Below are 16,843 nucleotides of genomic sequence, written 5' to 3' on the forward strand. Positions count from 1 at the left end.
ACGGAGCAGTTGTCAGCCACCTCCTGTACATGGATGACATCAAGCTGTATGCCAAGAGTGAACGAGACATCGATTCACTGATCCACACTACCAGGATATACAGCAATGACATCGGGATGTCATTTGGGCTGGAGAAGTGTAGTCGGATGGTAACAAAGAGAGGGAAGGTAGTCAGAACTGAGGGGATTGAACTACCAGAAGGCAACATTGCAGACATAGAGGACAGTTACAAGTACCTGGGGATCCCGCAGGCAAATGGGAACCATGAAGAGGCCGCTAGAAAAGCTGCAACCACCAAGTGCCTGCAGAGGGTCAGGCAAGTCCTGAGGAGTCAGCTGAATGGTAAGAACAAGATCCGGGCCATCAACACGTACGCCCTGCCCGTGATCAGGTACCCTGCTGGGGTAATAGGCTGGCCAAAGGAGGAGATAGAAGCCACTGACATAAAGACAAGAAAGCTCCTTACCATGCATGGAGGGTTTCACCCCAAGTCCAGCACCCTGAGGCTGTACGCTAAGCGGAAGGAAGGGGGCCGGGGACTGGTGAGTGTCAGCACCACAGTCCAGGATGAGACAAGGAACATCCAAGAATACATTGGGAAGATGGCCCCAACTGACCGAGTGCTCAGTGAATACCTCAGGCAGCAGAAACCCAAGAAAGAGGAGGGAGACGAGGAACCATCATGGAAGGACAGGCCCCTGCACGGTATGTACCACCGGCAGATAGAGGAGGTGGCTGATATCCAGAAATCCTACCAGTGGCTGGACAAAGCTGGACTGAAAGACAGCACAGAGGCACTAATCATGGCAGCACAAGAACAAGCTCTGAGCACAAGATCCATAGAGGCTGGGGTCTATCACACCAGGCAAGACCCCAGGTGCAGGCTGTGTAAAGATGCCCCAGAGACAATCCAGCACATAACAGCAGGGTGCAAGATGCTAGCAGGCAAGGCATACATGGAACGCCATAACCAAGTGGCCGGCATAGTGTACAGGAACATCTGTGCCGAGTATAACCTGGAAGTCCCGAGGTCAAAATGGGAGATGCCCCCAAGGGTGGTGGAGAATGACCGAGCTAAGATCCTGTGGGACTTCCAGATACAGACGGACAAAATGGTGGTGGCTAACCAACCGGACATAGTGGTGGTAGATAAACAGAAGAAGACGGCCGTAGTGATCGATGTAGCGGTTCCGAATGACAGCAATATCAGGAAGAAGGAACACGAGAAGCTGGAGAAATACCAAGGGCTCAGAGAAGAGCTCGAGAGGATGTGGAGGGTGAAGGTGACGGTGGTCCCCGTGGTAATCGGAGCACTAGGTGCGGTGACTCCCAAGCTAGGCGAGTGGCTCCAGCAGATCCCGGGAACAACATCGGAGATCTCTGTCCAGAAGAGCGCAGTCCTGGGAACAGCTAAGATACTGCGCAGGACCCTCAAGCTCCCAGGCCTCTGGTAGAGGACCCGAGCTTGAAGGATAAACCGCCCGCAGGGGCGTGCTGGGTGTTTTATATATATGGACCGGCTGCTTCCAAATAGAGCCCATTTCATTCATAATGTTATGAATGAAATGGGCTCTAATCAGCTAATCAGAAGGTCGGTGGTTCGATCCCAGGCTGCATCCTGGCTGCATGCCAAATATCCTTGGGCTAAGATACTAACCCCATGTTTGCCTACTGGTGGTGGTCAGAGGGCCTGGTGGCGCCTGTGTCCGGCAGCCTCGCCTCTGTCAGTGCGCCTCAGGGTGGCTGTGGCTACAATGTAGCTTGCTATCGCCAGTGTGTGAATGTGTGTGTGAATGGGTGAATGACTGAATGTAGTGTAAAGCGCTTTGGGGTCCTATGGACTAGAAAAGCGCTATACAAATGCAGGCCATTTACCATTTACCAATGTTATAAATCCAAGCCCATAATGTATTCATGATTTGAATCCTGGGTTGTGCGAAATCCCAGAAATAAACCCTTAACAAAGCAAATCTGTGAACTAAGGTTTAGATTTATAAGGTCATGTTGTGGTGATCCTCGGGTTGTGGGATGGGTGTTCATACTGGAGTGCAAAATTAAAACCAATGGAAAATGGACAAGAAAAGTTCAAAGCCATCAGGTTCTCAGTTTAGAAAAAAGAGAAAAGAAGAGGAGGAGAAACGAGCAAAAGATACAGGTAAGCAGATGTGTCATTGGATAATGGCAGGTCATCTATCCTGAAACAATCAGAATCAGAATCGGAATACTTTATTAATCCCTAAGGAAATTATGTGGGTTACAATTACTCCAAGAAGAAATTGTAGAAATAGCAACAGTAACAGACTAAACTCCAAACAATACATTATGTTACAGATTTTACACATTTAAGAAATAGCACTAATATATACAGATCACTCAATTATAAATATCAAGGATTAACAGAGGTGATTATAAATAAATATCAAGAAAATTTACAAGAATATTACAGAATAGAAAAGAACGTGTATAAAAAGTGTATCTTTTGCAGTGTTTACAGTGCATTAGATGGAGGAGTGGTACAGGGAGATGGCCACGGGCAGGAATGATTTCCTGTGTCGGTCAGTGGTGCTTTTTGGTAATCTCAGTCTCTCACTGGACGTGCTCCTGTGAGTAGCCAAGCCTTCATGGAATGGGTGGGAGGTATTATCCATGATTATCCTTATCTTGGACAACATTCGCCTCTCAGACACCACCCTAACAGAGTCCAGCTCCATCCCCACAACATTACCGGCATTGTGGATCACTTTATTTAGTCTGTTGGCATCTGTGACCCTCAACCTGCTGCCCCAGCATGCAACAACATAGAGGATAGCACTGGCCACAACAGGGATACAAGAAGATAACATTAATTAGTAGTGATAGTGAAAAAAAAAAATTAGTAGTGATAGTGAAAACTTTTGTTTACGTTTGTTTGCCACTTTCCTTTGTAGCTTACTGAATCTTTTGGACTGTGTTCAGCACAATATTAATTAGTCAGTGTCAATTGTTGATTTGTCCTATTCTCATTGTATGATGAATTATGATGGCTGTTTGTTAGTCGTTTGCTGTTTGTTATGGGGGGAGGGGGGGGGGCAGAGAGAGTGCTCGCCCAGGTCGCCAAACAGCCTTGGACCGCCACTGAATGCATTCCATTCATTTGTGGATCAGGTGTGACTCTTCACCTTCTGTAGTAACTGAAAAATCTTGAAGGTGGTTTGGCTAGAGTGGGTCTATTGCCCACTCCAACGCAGTAGGTGGCGGTAAAGCACTGTAACACTGGTTGTCACATGACATATATAAAAAAACAAGCAGGAAGAGGAGGTCTTTCGAAGGGTAAACATCCGTTGTAGTGGACAGTATATGTTGTTTTGTTTTTCAACGCCGCAAGCTTGTGATTTAAGAAAAAATAGAAAATCCCGATAAAGAGGAGACGACATGGCAACTACCATCAGCACCCAGAGGGGACAGGTAGCGACCTCGGTGTTTGTCTAGTTTGTTCGCACTGGCACGCACACAGCTAGGCGTTGCTCTGGATTGTAGTTCTGGTTCATTAAATGATCAAGAAAGAGTTGCACAGCACGGACACTAGCTTAGCATTCAATACCCGTCATTCAAAACGTCGACGAAAGTAATTAACGGATAAGCGTTAGCTTAGGTAGCTAATAGCAACTCAAGGATTAAGCTGCCAGGATAGCAACTCTGACGTGTTCCGTGTTACACAACAAACGATAAAGAACAGTTTCACTCCCGTGCTTCAGATCTGGGAAGCTGAATTCCAGTTTCTGTGTTGCTGCTTAGAGGACCCCGGATGTTTTGTGATTACAAAGAGTCAGAAAAAATTAAGCCTTTGATTTGTGGTGAGCTGATCTAATGATTACTCAGAAACCGACTAATTACAAGTTAATGAAGTTCTGAGACTTGAGCAAAACGGTGTTCACGTCCAATATTTTCCACGTGCTAGCATTACGTTAAAATGTTGGAAGAAAGGCTAGATAAACATATTAAAGGCATGGTTTACGTCTTTTAAACTCACAAAATCCTAAAAAGTCCTGCTCTTAGCGACAATAAGTTTCGCATCATTTTCTGTGTTTATTCGGGTAGATGAAGACAAACTGATTTACCCCACTATGTCTTGCAGTTTTTTAATGCTACATTCTTTGCTCCTTCTCTCTTGTACAGTTTCACTCGTGGAAGACAGAAAGTGAGAGATATAGTCGGCTGTAATGACTGGGGAAAAAGACTCATGCTTGAACACTGCTAGCAGCATTTGCACCCACTGAGTGAATTCATTTGGATTGGTCAGAGCAGTAAAAAGATCCGTCATTATATAGTTAGAATTTGTTGGACAAAGTTTTCTGTCTGTAAACCACCACATTGGATTTTAAATCGGACAATATGTGATCAGAATGCATACCTTAAGTTTTAATTCTGGAGTTTTTACCAAAAATTTTGGAATTAATTGTTTAGACAGGTTAAATGGGTCCTGTTGCATTGTTATTACGTGACAAATAAAGCAGCCATGATATCTGAAGTTGATTCAGAGTGAAGAATTTTGTATTCCGTAACTTTTCACTGTAATTGTGAATATGAAACCCAAGAGATGTCAGATGACAGCAAGGAAGGCTGTCACGAGGCTATTATGCAGAACAAACAAACTAAAGCATGTGGTGATGTTTGTGACATCACGCATGTCATTGATTGTCATTCATTGATTGAAAGGATTTTCAACTGTAGTGGTCTAGATAACTACAAAAACTGAGTCTCTCTACAACAAGTGATGGACCTAAGTGTAGCTAACTAAAATTCAGCAGCATCACCAAGATGTCTTCCAAGTGAGCCATACATATAAATCAACACCTCTCAAACAATTTCAACAAAAGTTAAAAAACCCCCAAACCAAAAAACCAAAAGTCTCATCATGACTCACTTAATTGACTGTAGGTTGTACCTGCTAGTTAGAGTTCAAATTAGCATGCTGATATGTAAAACACGATTAAGTCCACCAACCCTCATTTGAATACGGGTGTCTAAGAATGTAACGTTAACCGAAGTCCTGCTTGTAGACGGGACTCTTGCAGTAACCTAGAAATACCTCTGGGGACTTTTTCGGGTAGTACTTTTGAAGCATTATCTAAATTAACTTACGTTTCTGTCGTCACTAGTACATCACCAGTCAAATAAGATAAAAACTGCTTCAAATATTTATTGACTTTGCCCCAAAATAAGGTTACAGTACCATATTTACCGCACTATAAGGCGCACCAGATTATAAAGCGCACTGTTGAAGACTGGCTCTGTTTTCATACATAAGGCGCATCGTATTATATGACGCATTAAGACAAACAAAACAGTCAGATAACTTGACCTTTATTAAGCTCATTCACAGTAACTCTTAACACTGTTAAGCTGTAACACATTAAATATTGAAAAATACACTTACTTTTTCCAGTACATTCAACTTCCACAATTCCCTCAAACTCTTCACCTTCCGTGTCTGAGTTACGGTAAACAGCTGGGCAATTTCAGCATCAAGCATGCCCGGATCCCTCTCATTATTGTCTGAATCAGTCTTGTTGCTGTTACTTAGCTGTTCAGTGATTATTCCAGCCTTCGTGAAAGCTCGGACGACACTTGAGACTGATGTTTTGTGCATTTTATGTTCAATAAAGGTATTTGTTGTGCCTGAAAATGAACAAATAAATGAATGAATGAATGAATGATACCTTAGCCCAAGCATCCACGATCCATTGGCAGGTAGCGGCGTAACTTGCTCGGCGTTGCCTCCCTGTTTTGGTGAATGTGTGTTCGCCTTCTGTCATCCAATGCTCCCACGCAGCTCGTAATTTAACTTTGAACAACCAATATCTAGTGGTTGGAGTTCTTTGGTTAATCCACCCGGAATGACGGCAAGCTCCGAATTAGTTTGCTTCACTTGGGTTTTGACAGCCTCGGCGCGCATGGAGTCGTAGATCAAAAGAGACGGAGATTTGTGGAAAAAGCCACCCGGTCTCTTGACATGAACTCAAACACTCGCTCATCTTCTCCTCGTCCATCCAGCCCTTTGAGTTAGCCTTGACGATGACGCCGGCCGGAAACTTTTCTTTTGGTAAAGTCTTCCTCTTGAAAATGACCATGGGTGGTAGTTTCTGGCCATTAGCTTGGCAGCCCAGAACTACAGTGAAGGATGACTTCTCGTTCCCTGTGGTGCATATAGATACCGTACTGGTCCCTGTTTTCTCAACAGTACGGTTCACGGGGATGTCAAAGGTGAGGAGGACCTCGTCCATGCTAGTGATGTGTTCTGGCCGGATCTTCTTTTCAGTGATCTCATTCTGGCAGTAGGTGCTGAAAATGGCCAACTTTTCTTTGTAATCGTTTGGCAGTTGCTGTGAGACTTTAGTTCTTGTGCGGATTGAGAGATTATGCCTTTTCATCAAACGGAAGCACCAAGAAGGTCCCCCTCGAAAGTCGCTGATCTGCATGTCATGTGCTGCCGCTGTTGCCTTGAGTCGAATAGAGACTGTAGAGACACTTCTGCCTGCTGTTCTCTGTTCAATAACCCACTGTTCAATTTTGTCCTCTAACTGCGGCCATCGCGCCGTGTTCCCTCGGAAACTCCTTTTGGTCTTCTTTACTTGTTTTAGGTCATCTTCTTGCTTCCTCCACTTGCGCACCATCGACTCATTAATGCCGAATTATGTCACAGCTGCTCTATTTCCATTTTCTTCTGCATAACTAATTGCTCGAAGGTTAAAATACGCTTAAATATGCCATTTTGGAGTCGTTATACACACACAACACGGGAATGTTGTGTTGAAGCACAGTACGTATTACTCTGCGAGGCTCCTGGCAACGGTCCTCTAAAAAAAATTTTGACAGATTTTTGAGCACAGTGTGCCACATAAAACCGGTTCAAGGTCAGTAAGCACAAACCAAAATTCATCCATAAGGCGCACCAGATTATAAGGCGCACTGTCGATTTTTGTGAAGATTTAAGGATTTTACGTGCGCCTTATAGTGCGGTAAATACGGTATATATATTTTTTACATTTACATACAAAGACCTGAATGAATATACTCTATAAAGACCTCATAATACTATATTTTCTCAATAGAGCACTTTCCTCTCCTTATTTGTGGTTCTGAGAGATTTCAAAAGTAGAAATGGGGGAGAGCTTCTAGCTTACTTGACCCTCTCCTGTGGAACCAGCTCTGAGTTTGTAGTCAGGGTTGGATCACCCTGCTAGAGTACTTCATTTGTTTTCCACTTGTTCTCCTCTTCGCCTTCATCTTAGTTTCAATAAGCACTTCATTTATCCCATATTTAAGTTATATGGCAATATTACAAACTGCATGTCAGTAACTTTTGGTTTCTCTCTTCCATAGATTGTTTTTTGTTCTTTTCTCTCTCTCAAAAAATACATACAATGTTAAATAATTTGCATGAATTAGTATCTCTCTTAGTACAGCACCAAGCAATCCTCTCTTCCTCCAGCCCCCTTTATGCTGGTTTTTCTGGGTAAAACTTAAACCAGTTTTTTGCTTTCAGGTGTATATTGGGGAGCTTCCACAGGATTTTCTGCGAATCACTCCCACTCAGCAGCAGCAGCAGGTCCAGCTGGATGCGCAGGCAGCCAGGCAGCTGCAGTATGGAGGCTCCATAAGCACTGTAGGACGACTTAGCATTACAGTGGTCCAGGTGAGCACAGCTTCACTATTAGAAGTACAACTGGATGTCATTTCAGTATTTGTACCATTGTGGATAAAATATACACACCAACAGCTTGTTCTTTTATGTTACACATAAAAGCTTCTTGTTTAGTTTGTTAAGTTCTAAATTTTAACTGAAAAGTCATTATAGCAAAAGTGCCACAAATTCTTTATAACTAGGGATGGGTATTGATAAGATTTTAACGATTCCGATTCCATTTTCAATTCTGTTTAACGATTCGATTCTTTATCGATTCTCTTATCGATTCTTATTTTTAAAAAAGGAGAACACTAAAGTCAATTAGCTTAGAACTTTGTTTTATATCTTCTCTTTGAACAAGAGACAAATTTAGGAGTAACATGGCCTTACAAACCCAACAGTGAGGTCTTAAGAGATCCAGCCTACGGCTCTTCAATGGGGTGTCACAGGGTCCCCAGGAAAAAAAATGTAAATGTAAAATAATAAAATAAATATTCTTCTGTAGCAATAACAAAGTATAACATAAATTATTCTGTAGCAATTACACAAGAATATCCAGTAATGTCCCTGCCTACAATTAAACACATTCACTTACCAAAGTGAAATCGGGGCATCTGCTGTGGCAAACGGGTGCAAGCCTTTGACCACAAACTGAGTCACTGCTCGGTGACATTTGTCTATCCTGGCCTGAAAGGAGACGCTACCGGTAGACTGCAGTGAGAACTGCCAGCATCTGAGCCAGACTCTGTCTCTCTCATCATGATCACCTAAATGCACAGTAATGGCAGGTTTTGTAATAAAGCAGATCGCGCTAACATAATATGCACTGTTAGTTGATTATTTACCTGCCGCATTAACGGGAGAGGACGTGCAAACGTTACCGCTGCTGCTGGGTTGAGATTCACGAGTCCGGAGCGGAATTAAAAACACGACATTCATTTAAGGTCATCGTGTGTTTTGTGAGCAAATGCTTTTGCATATTCGTAGTGTTTCCTCCCTTAAATGAAATATCTACTTTGCAAGTATTGCAAGTTGCCCTGTTGTCATCCGTTCTCGTAAAGTATAACCAAACTTTTGAGCATTTGAGCCGCTGGCGCCGTGTTTCCTGCCGGGTAAATGACGCTCCGCGACGTGGTGACGTCATTCGGGGCGACTGGAATCGATAAGGGAATCGTTTGCAAAAATGGCAAACGATTCCAAGGAATTGAAACAGTGGGAACCGGTTCTCAACAAGAACCGATTTTCGATACCCATCCCTACTTATAACAAACTGTTATTTTTTTGGATCTTCATCCATATTCTATGTGCTAGTTAACAGACAGGTTTATTTTGTTTCCTCCTTGTTGAACTAGTCTAATGCAGAGGTCAGTTCACTAACCCAGTGGTGGCGTGGAAATCTTTTTTGTCTTTCATGTAGTTCATGTTTTATGTCTGAAAAACCTTTTGGTTAAAAAGTTCCTCAGACCCCAGGAAGAGTAGCTTCTGCTATTACAGGAGCTAATGGGGATCTTGATAAACTAAACTAAACTGAGTTTTAGTTAGTGTTTATGTTTTTGTGTGTAACTTAGATTAAACACAGGAGTACACGTGCTAGCTATACTGTAATACACAAATCTTAAATTAATCAGTTAATTGAAGCCACCTGTCTTGTTTTATTGTGTAGGCCAAACTGGCTAAAAACTATGGTATGACCCGAATGGATCCATACTGTAGGATCAGACTGGGCTATGCTGTCTATGAGACACCAACTGCTCATAATGGAGCCAAAAACCCACGCTGGAACAAGGTGATCCAGTGCACGGTGCCTCCTGGGGTTGACTCTTTCTACTTGGAGATCTTTGATGAGGTGAGGAGGTCACAGAGCTTCTCTTCTGAATGGTTAGACATGGGCACAGCTTTTCAAAGATTAGCTCTATAGGGTCTTCTTCTTTGTTTTCTTCTTTTTTTTCATTTTATCTATTTGTCTGTTTCATTTTAACATTATCATATTGTGCAAGTAAGTGGACTGGTTCTTATATAGCACTTTTCTACTCTACCTGAGTACTCAAAGCGGTTTAAAACATGTTTCTATTCATCCGTTCATAGAAGCACTTTTTTAATCTTAAGTGCTTTGTAACAGTCACACTCTGATGTGGGTGTGACTGTTACAAACTGTTACAAACTGTTACAAACTGTTACATTGGAGGGCAACTTGCGGTTAGTATCTTGCCCAAGGATATTTGCCATGCAGATTGGAGCAGCTAGGGATTAAACCACCAACCTTTCAGGTTAGTAGATGAGCCAAGCATACATACCTGGTATGCTCAGGCTGTTAACCTAGTCTGACCCTGCTTAGCTTCCGAGATCAGATGAGATTGGGCATGCTCAAGGTAGTATGGCCAAAAGCTGTGAAATATGGCAATAACAGAGCTGACAGTCAGAGGAAAAAAACAAAAGGACAGAAAGAAAAAAGAAGCGGGGAGAAAATAGGAGGAATATAAGAAGAAGATGGAACACAATTAGAACAACATAATGGGTCGGGCATCGGTTTAGCTCACTGGAATGAGCAGGGGAGCATATGCAGCAAAGCTGGGAGCGGCCAGACCAGGTTCGAGTCCGACCTGAGACCCTCTGCTGCATGTCTTCCCCTCTCTCTTTCCCTCATTGTCCCTATCAAACCTAAAGCCATATATATATATATATATATATATATATATATATATATATATATATATATATATATATATATATATATATATATATGTATATATATATATATATATATATATGTGTGTATATATATATATATATATATATATATATATATATATATATATATATATATATATATATATATATATATATATATATATATATATATATATATATATATATATATATATATATATGTGTGTATATATATATATATATATATATATATATATATATATATATATATATATAAGATCAAAGTAGCACGGAGGGAGGTTAGCCAACTAACGGAGTTGCAGAAAGGTGCGACAAAGAAGGTGCCTAAGAAATACAGCAAGCTGTCCATACCTGAGGCCTTGGAAACTGCCAAGCAAAGACTCACAGCCTTGGCCAGCCGCTTGAGGAGGTACACCAGAGAGATAGAAGGCAGGAGAATAAACCAGCTGTTCTCCACAGAACCAGCAAAGGTGTACTCTCAGTGGCAAGGGAACAATAAGAGAACAGCACCACCAAGGCTGGAGACGGAGCAATACTGGAAGAGCATATGGGAGAAGGATGCAACCCATAACGGCAATGCTCAGTGGCTAGAGGATCTGAGGGCAGACCACAGCGACCTCCCTGAACAGGGTCCAGTAACCATCACAGTGGCAGATATCCAAGAAAGGGTCTCCAGTATGAAGAGTTGGACAGCACCAGGGCCCGACATGGTTCACGCCTACTGGCTGAAGAAGCTGACTGCACTCCACGAGCGTCTGGCAGCACAAATGAACCAGCTGCTAGTTAACGAGAGACACCCGGAATGGCTAACTGAAGGCCGGACGGTCCTGATCCCCAAGGACCCCAAGAAGGGACCGGTCCCCTCCAACTACCGACCAATAACCTGCCTCAGTACTACATGGAAGCTCCTGTCAGGCATCATATCGGCTAAGATGAACAGGCACATGGGTCAATACATGAGCGGGACACAGAAAGGAATTGGCAAGAATACCAGAGGCGAAAAACACCAGCTACTGGTAGACAGAACAGTCAGCCGAGACTGCAAGACCAGACTGACCAACCTGTGCACTGCCTGGATTGATTACAAGAAGGCCTATGACTCAATGCCCCACAGCTGGATACTGGAATGCCTAGAATTGTACAAGATCAATGGGACCCTAAGAGCCTTCATCAGGAACTCAATGGGGATGTGGCGTACAACACTAGAGGCCAACTCCAAGCCCATAGCACAAGTCACCATCAAGTGCGGGATCTACCAAGGAGATGCTCTGTCCCCACTGCTGTTCTGCATAGGCCTGAACCCCCTCAGTGAGATCATTAACAAGACTGGCTACGGATACCGACTACAGAACGGAGCAGTTGTCAGCCACCTCCTGTACATGGATGACATCAAGCTGTATGCCAAGAGTGAACGAGACATCGATTCACTGATCCACACTACCAGGCTATACAGCAATGACATTGGAATGTCGTTCGGACTGGAGAAGTGTAGTCGGATGGTAACAAAGAGAGGGAAGGTAGTCAGAACTGAGGGGATTGAACTACCAGAAGGCAACATTGCAGACATAGAGGACAGTTACAAGTACCTGGGGATCCCGCAGGCAAATGGGAACCATGAAGAGGCCGCTAGAAAAGCTGCAACCACCAAGTACCTGCAGAGGGTCAGGCAAGTCCTGAGGAGTCAGCTGAATGGTAAGAACAAGATCCGGGCCATCAACACGTACGCCCTGCCCGTGATCAGGTACCCTGCTGGGGTAATAGGCTGGCCAAAGGAGGAGATAGAAGCCACTGACATAAAGACAGGAAAGCTCCTGACCATGCATGGAGGGTTTCACCCCAAGTCCAGCACCCTGAGGCTGTACGCTAACCGGAAGGAAGGGGGCCGGGGACTGGTGAGTGTCAGCACCACAGTCCAGGATGAGACAACGAACATCCAAGAATACATTGGGAAGATGGCCCCAACTGACCGAGTGCTCAGTGAATACCTCAGGCAGCAGAAACCCAAGAAAGAGGAGGGAGACGAGGAACCATCATGGAAGGACAGGCCCCTGCACGGTATGTACCACCGGCAGATAGAGGAGGTGGCTGATATCCAGAAATCCTACCAGTGGCTGGACAAAGCTGGACTGAAAGACAGCACAGAGGCACTAATCATGGCAGCACAAGAACAAGCTCTGAGCACAAGATCCATAGAGGCTGGGGTCTATCACACCAGGCAAGACCCCAGGTGCAGTCTGTGTAAAGATGCCCCAGAGACAATCCAGCACATAACAGCAGGGTGCAAGATGCTAGCAGGCAAGGCATACATGGAACGCCATAACCAAGTGGCCGGCATAGTGTACAGGAACATCTGTGCCGAGTATAACCTGGAAGTCCCGAGGTCAAAATGGGAGATGCCCCCAAGGGTGGTGGAGAATGACCGAGCTAAGATCCTGTGGGACTTCCAGATACAGACGGACAAAATGGTGGTGGCTAACCAACCGGACATAGTGGTGGTAGACAAACAGAAGAAGACGGCCGTAGTGATCGATGTAGCGGTTCCGAATGACAGCAATATCAGGAAGAAGGAACACGAGAAGCTGGAGAAATACCAAGGGCTCAGAGAAGAGCTCGAGAGGATGTGGAGGGTGAAGGTAACGGTGGTCCCCGTGGTAATCGGAGCACTAGGTGCGGTGACTCCCAAGCTAGGCGAGTGGCTCCAGCAGATCCCGGGAACAACATCGGAGATCTCTGTCCAGAAGAGCGCAGTCCTGGGAACAGCTAAGATACTGCGCAGGACCCTCAAGCTCCCAGGCCTCTGGTAGAGGACCCGAGCTTGAAGGATAAACCGCCCGCAGGGGCGTGCTGGGTGTTTTACTTTTTTTATAAGAAAAACATAATAGGTCATCCACTGGTGCACCTGTACGGTATCATCCAAAAAACAAACTGCATTTGTAAGAGAAAATCCAATGCAATGCGATTTAAAAACAGCTACTTCAACATCCTCCAATAAAGCACAGTACTATACAAAATATGCAAGAAAACTCTTCCTTCTAAAGGTGAAAGAAATTGTTTGTCTTTTACCACTTGGAGGCAGAAACACATTGTTGAGTACGAGCAGGCTACAAAGGTGGAGGTTAGCAGTTGGTAATGTGCTAGCCAAGTAAACACAGCTCTGTGGAGGTTACAGGAATACTCCTCTAGCTCTACGTATGTCAGGGGGGTGAAATGGTGGATGGAAATTACTTTTGAATAACCCTAATATTTTTTTCAGTTTTATTATGTGACAGTATTGTGAACGCTACTAAAAAGTTACAAGGTTATTTGTTAAGCAGTAATTTTTTTACTTAAGATTTCCAGGGGAAAACTATCTGGGCTGCTTTTATGCTTAGATTTTATTTGCATAGTATTCCTGGACATAATGCCGTGTCAGTGCTATTACAATTCTCCTAGCTCCTTGTTTCTGTAGTTTCACCCTTCAAATGAGGAAATGTGTTGTCAAGGATGGACAAAGTAAATGAAACTACAGTTGAAACTATGTTTTCTTACATTCTGTCTCTATCAACAGTGCATATTTATTGATGATATAGGGTGTAATCATAAGGTTCAGGGAAAAGGCCTACAAAATCTAAAGATCCTGTTCTAATGCGCCTCTGGACCATCTTCAGCATGACTCTTACCTTTTAGATCTCTCGGGGGAAGTTCTGTTATGTCCCTTTGTACTTGTTCTTGTACTTCTTTTTTTGTTCTTCTGAAATACGTGCTGGATGTTCTCCAAACTGCTTGGCACTAACAAGAGACCCCACTCTCACCGCCAGTTATGATCCATTATCACAAAATGTAGTCAATTTGAAACAGAAGTTGAAAGTTTATCTGCTTGAGGTTGAGGTCTATGGTGAAATTACATCAGCTCATCAGTGACTGGCAGTTTTTCTTTTAATTAATTAATTTTTTAACGATGGCTGCCCCTCACTGAGCCTAGTTCTGCTGGAGGTTTCTTTGTGTTAAAAGGGAGTTTTTCCTTCACCAAGGAAAAACCAAGTGCTCGCTCATAAGCGGTTGTCTAGTCGTTGGGTTTTCTTGTAGGGTCTTTACCTTACAGCAGGGGTGCCCAATCCCGGTCCTCGAGAGCTACCGTCCTGCAGCTTTTAGATGCATCCTTGTTCCCACACACCTGAATCAAATGAATGGCTTGTTATCAGGCCTTTGCCAAACACGATGGCATGCTGAAGAGGTAATCAAACCATTTGATTCAGCTGTGTTGGAGTAGGGATGCATCTAAAAGCTGCAGGATAGTAGCTCTCGAGGACCGGGATTGGGCAGCCCTGCCTTACAGTATAAGGTGCCTTAAACTGTTGTTGATATTTGGTGCCAAACAAGCTTGAAGGAGAGACGGCTAAATTTAAATCAGGCAAGCTGTTTGTTATGGGCCTCTTCCCAGAACGTTTTGGTCACATCTTATATTCTGAGCTGAACTGTTGTGTGAATTGTTTTCATACTCTGGTAATTTCCTTGTCTTAAAGCCTTACAAATGAAGAAACCGTTGAATTTGAACTCTGCTGTTAATGATCCAGCAGTATACATTTGCATTTATCCACTGACCTGATAATTGTTTCCATGTGTTGATGTACAGAGAGCATTTTCTATGGATGACAGGATAGCATGGACACATGTCACCATCCCTGAAGGCCTAAGGGAGGGCAGAGTGGTGGATGAGTGGTTCAGCCTGAGTGGACGGCAGGGTGACGACAAGGAGGGCATGATCAACCTGGTTATGTCTTTTGCTGTGAGGACATTTACACGCACCCTTCATCAGATAAGATGGAAAGTGCATCACACGTCTGTGTGTTAAATCACAGATTGAGTTTTGGTTATGCTGTTACTATGGATCCACAGTCGGTTTATTATTCCCGGAAGTATTTGGACAATGACAAAGTTTCCATAAATTGTTTTGTATAGTGTAACAAAACTAATCTTGAAAGCTTGGAACATGATAGCCTGTAATATCTATTATTCATTTTGATTTAGTTTTAAGGAAAAGGCTTTCAAAATGATCAAGTGTTGCTTCACTGTCAGGAAATATCTTGAAAACCATCTTTCATTTCTGTTTCATTTATTTCCATGAAGTGAAATTGTTAACCCTGTCTTTGTGCCAGTCTTTACCAGCAGGAATGATGACTCAGCCTGTCGTCTTTATGCCATCTGTATATCAACAAGGAGTAGGATACGTGCCCATCACAGGTCAGTCAGTGAAACCTTGTATCTAATAAGTTAAAAGCTGGTTCTTGTATAAGCAGTGTCATCTGTGTTCCTAGGAGTTCCTGCGGTCTACAACCAGGGCATGATGCCTATGGCAGTGCCAACTACCATGCCAGCAATTGGGAACCAGGGCCTACCATGCACTGAGCAGGACCTTAAGGCTCTGCAGGACATGTTCCCCAACCTGGATAAAGAGGTGGTTCGCACTGTACTGGACGCACAGCAAGGCAACAAGGATGCTGCCATCAACTCTCTGCTGCAGATGGCTGAGGAGCTCTAACTATACAAGACAGTCTGATACCAGACATGCTAACAGATGCATGCATTCACAGTGAAAGTAGTCTATATACAGAGCTCCACCCCTTCTCTTATAGACATGTTTATAGTCCTCCCACAGTAATATACTCTCACACACTGCAGCAGCAGCCGAGTTCCCAAAAGAGCTTTGTTTCCAGTTCAAATAAGGTCCCTAGAGCTTAAACACAACTCTGCTCCCAAGTTCTGACAGTCATTTTGGTATAGCCACTCAGTGGGTGTTCTACCCTCTAATCACAGGATTGGATTTTCACAGTGCACCAAATATTTCTGTTGATGCTTTTGTAAACAGTTTGTTTTGCACCTGCCATAACTGCAGCAAATCACAACCTCCTGTATTATTGGTATCTGTAAAGTGTGTAGTGCATTTCAAATTATTCATTGTGTATATATAGAGAAATGTATGCAGTAATAATAATGAGTGAATGACTACCCTGGTTAGAAGAACTCTTTTGTCCACTGTGAGTCATTTCTAACAAAGTTAATATAGGTTTACCATCACTAAGTCAGGACATGAAGGTTTTATGTGCAGTTACCTTCCAAATGAGTTTGAAGATGTCACTTTGCTACTGATATCTGAATGGAGGACAACAGTATGACATCTGCAGAGGTTTTAAGACCCACAATGCTCCTTGGTGACTGTATATTCTAATCTTAAGTCTTCTATTCACACCTGTAACCTGCCAACATTTTGTCTGCCAAAGTTCTTCTCCATGAGACTGTCAGTCTGCAAAACTCTTAATGTTGAAAGTGCAGTGGTGTCATGTGATTCTGTTATCTCAGTGTAATACACATCTTTCAGTCCAGGAACTTTGGTATTCCATTGGTGTTTACTGATTTCAGAATATTCAGAATATTTATGATTCAGCATGAATTGCAGTCACATGTCACTAGACAAGAACAAGTAGTGCACATGTTTTTGCTACCTATGAAGCG

The 16,843-nt window shown here is 43.3% G+C and overlaps 1 protein-coding gene across 1 annotated transcript; it reads left to right on the forward strand.

Moving 5' to 3' along the window:
• The first annotated feature begins 3,289 nt into the window (after window positions 1–3,289).
• On the forward strand, window positions 3,290–16,660 carry tollip (toll interacting protein). Its single transcript, XM_080884857.1, has 6 exons — window positions 3,290–3,444; window positions 7,526–7,675; window positions 9,330–9,512; window positions 14,967–15,119; window positions 15,490–15,574; window positions 15,649–16,660. The coding sequence occupies exons 1-6, from the start codon at window positions 3,412–3,414 to the stop codon at window positions 15,870–15,872; spliced, it is 828 nt and encodes a 275-aa protein (XP_080740983.1). The 5' UTR covers window positions 3,290–3,411; the 3' UTR covers window positions 15,873–16,660.
• The last annotated feature ends 183 nt before the right edge of the window (window positions 16,661–16,843 follow it).

This window comes from Rhamphochromis sp. 'chilingali' (assembly GCF_963969265.1).
Source record: "Rhamphochromis sp. 'chilingali' genome assembly, chromosome: 6".
NCBI lineage: Eukaryota > Metazoa > Chordata > Actinopteri > Cichliformes > Cichlidae > Rhamphochromis > Rhamphochromis sp. 'chilingali'.

Coding starts and splice junctions, on each gene's coding strand:
- tollip (XM_080884857.1), top strand. CDS start 3,412: ATGGCAACTACCATCAGCACCCAGAGGGGACAG. Junction 3,445..7,525: donor TCAGCACCCAGAGGGGACAG/GTAGCGACCTCG, acceptor TTTTGCTTTCAG/GTGTATATTGGGGAGCTTCC. Junction 7,676..9,329: donor TTAGCATTACAGTGGTCCAG/GTGAGCACAGCT, acceptor TTTATTGTGTAG/GCCAAACTGGCTAAAAACTA.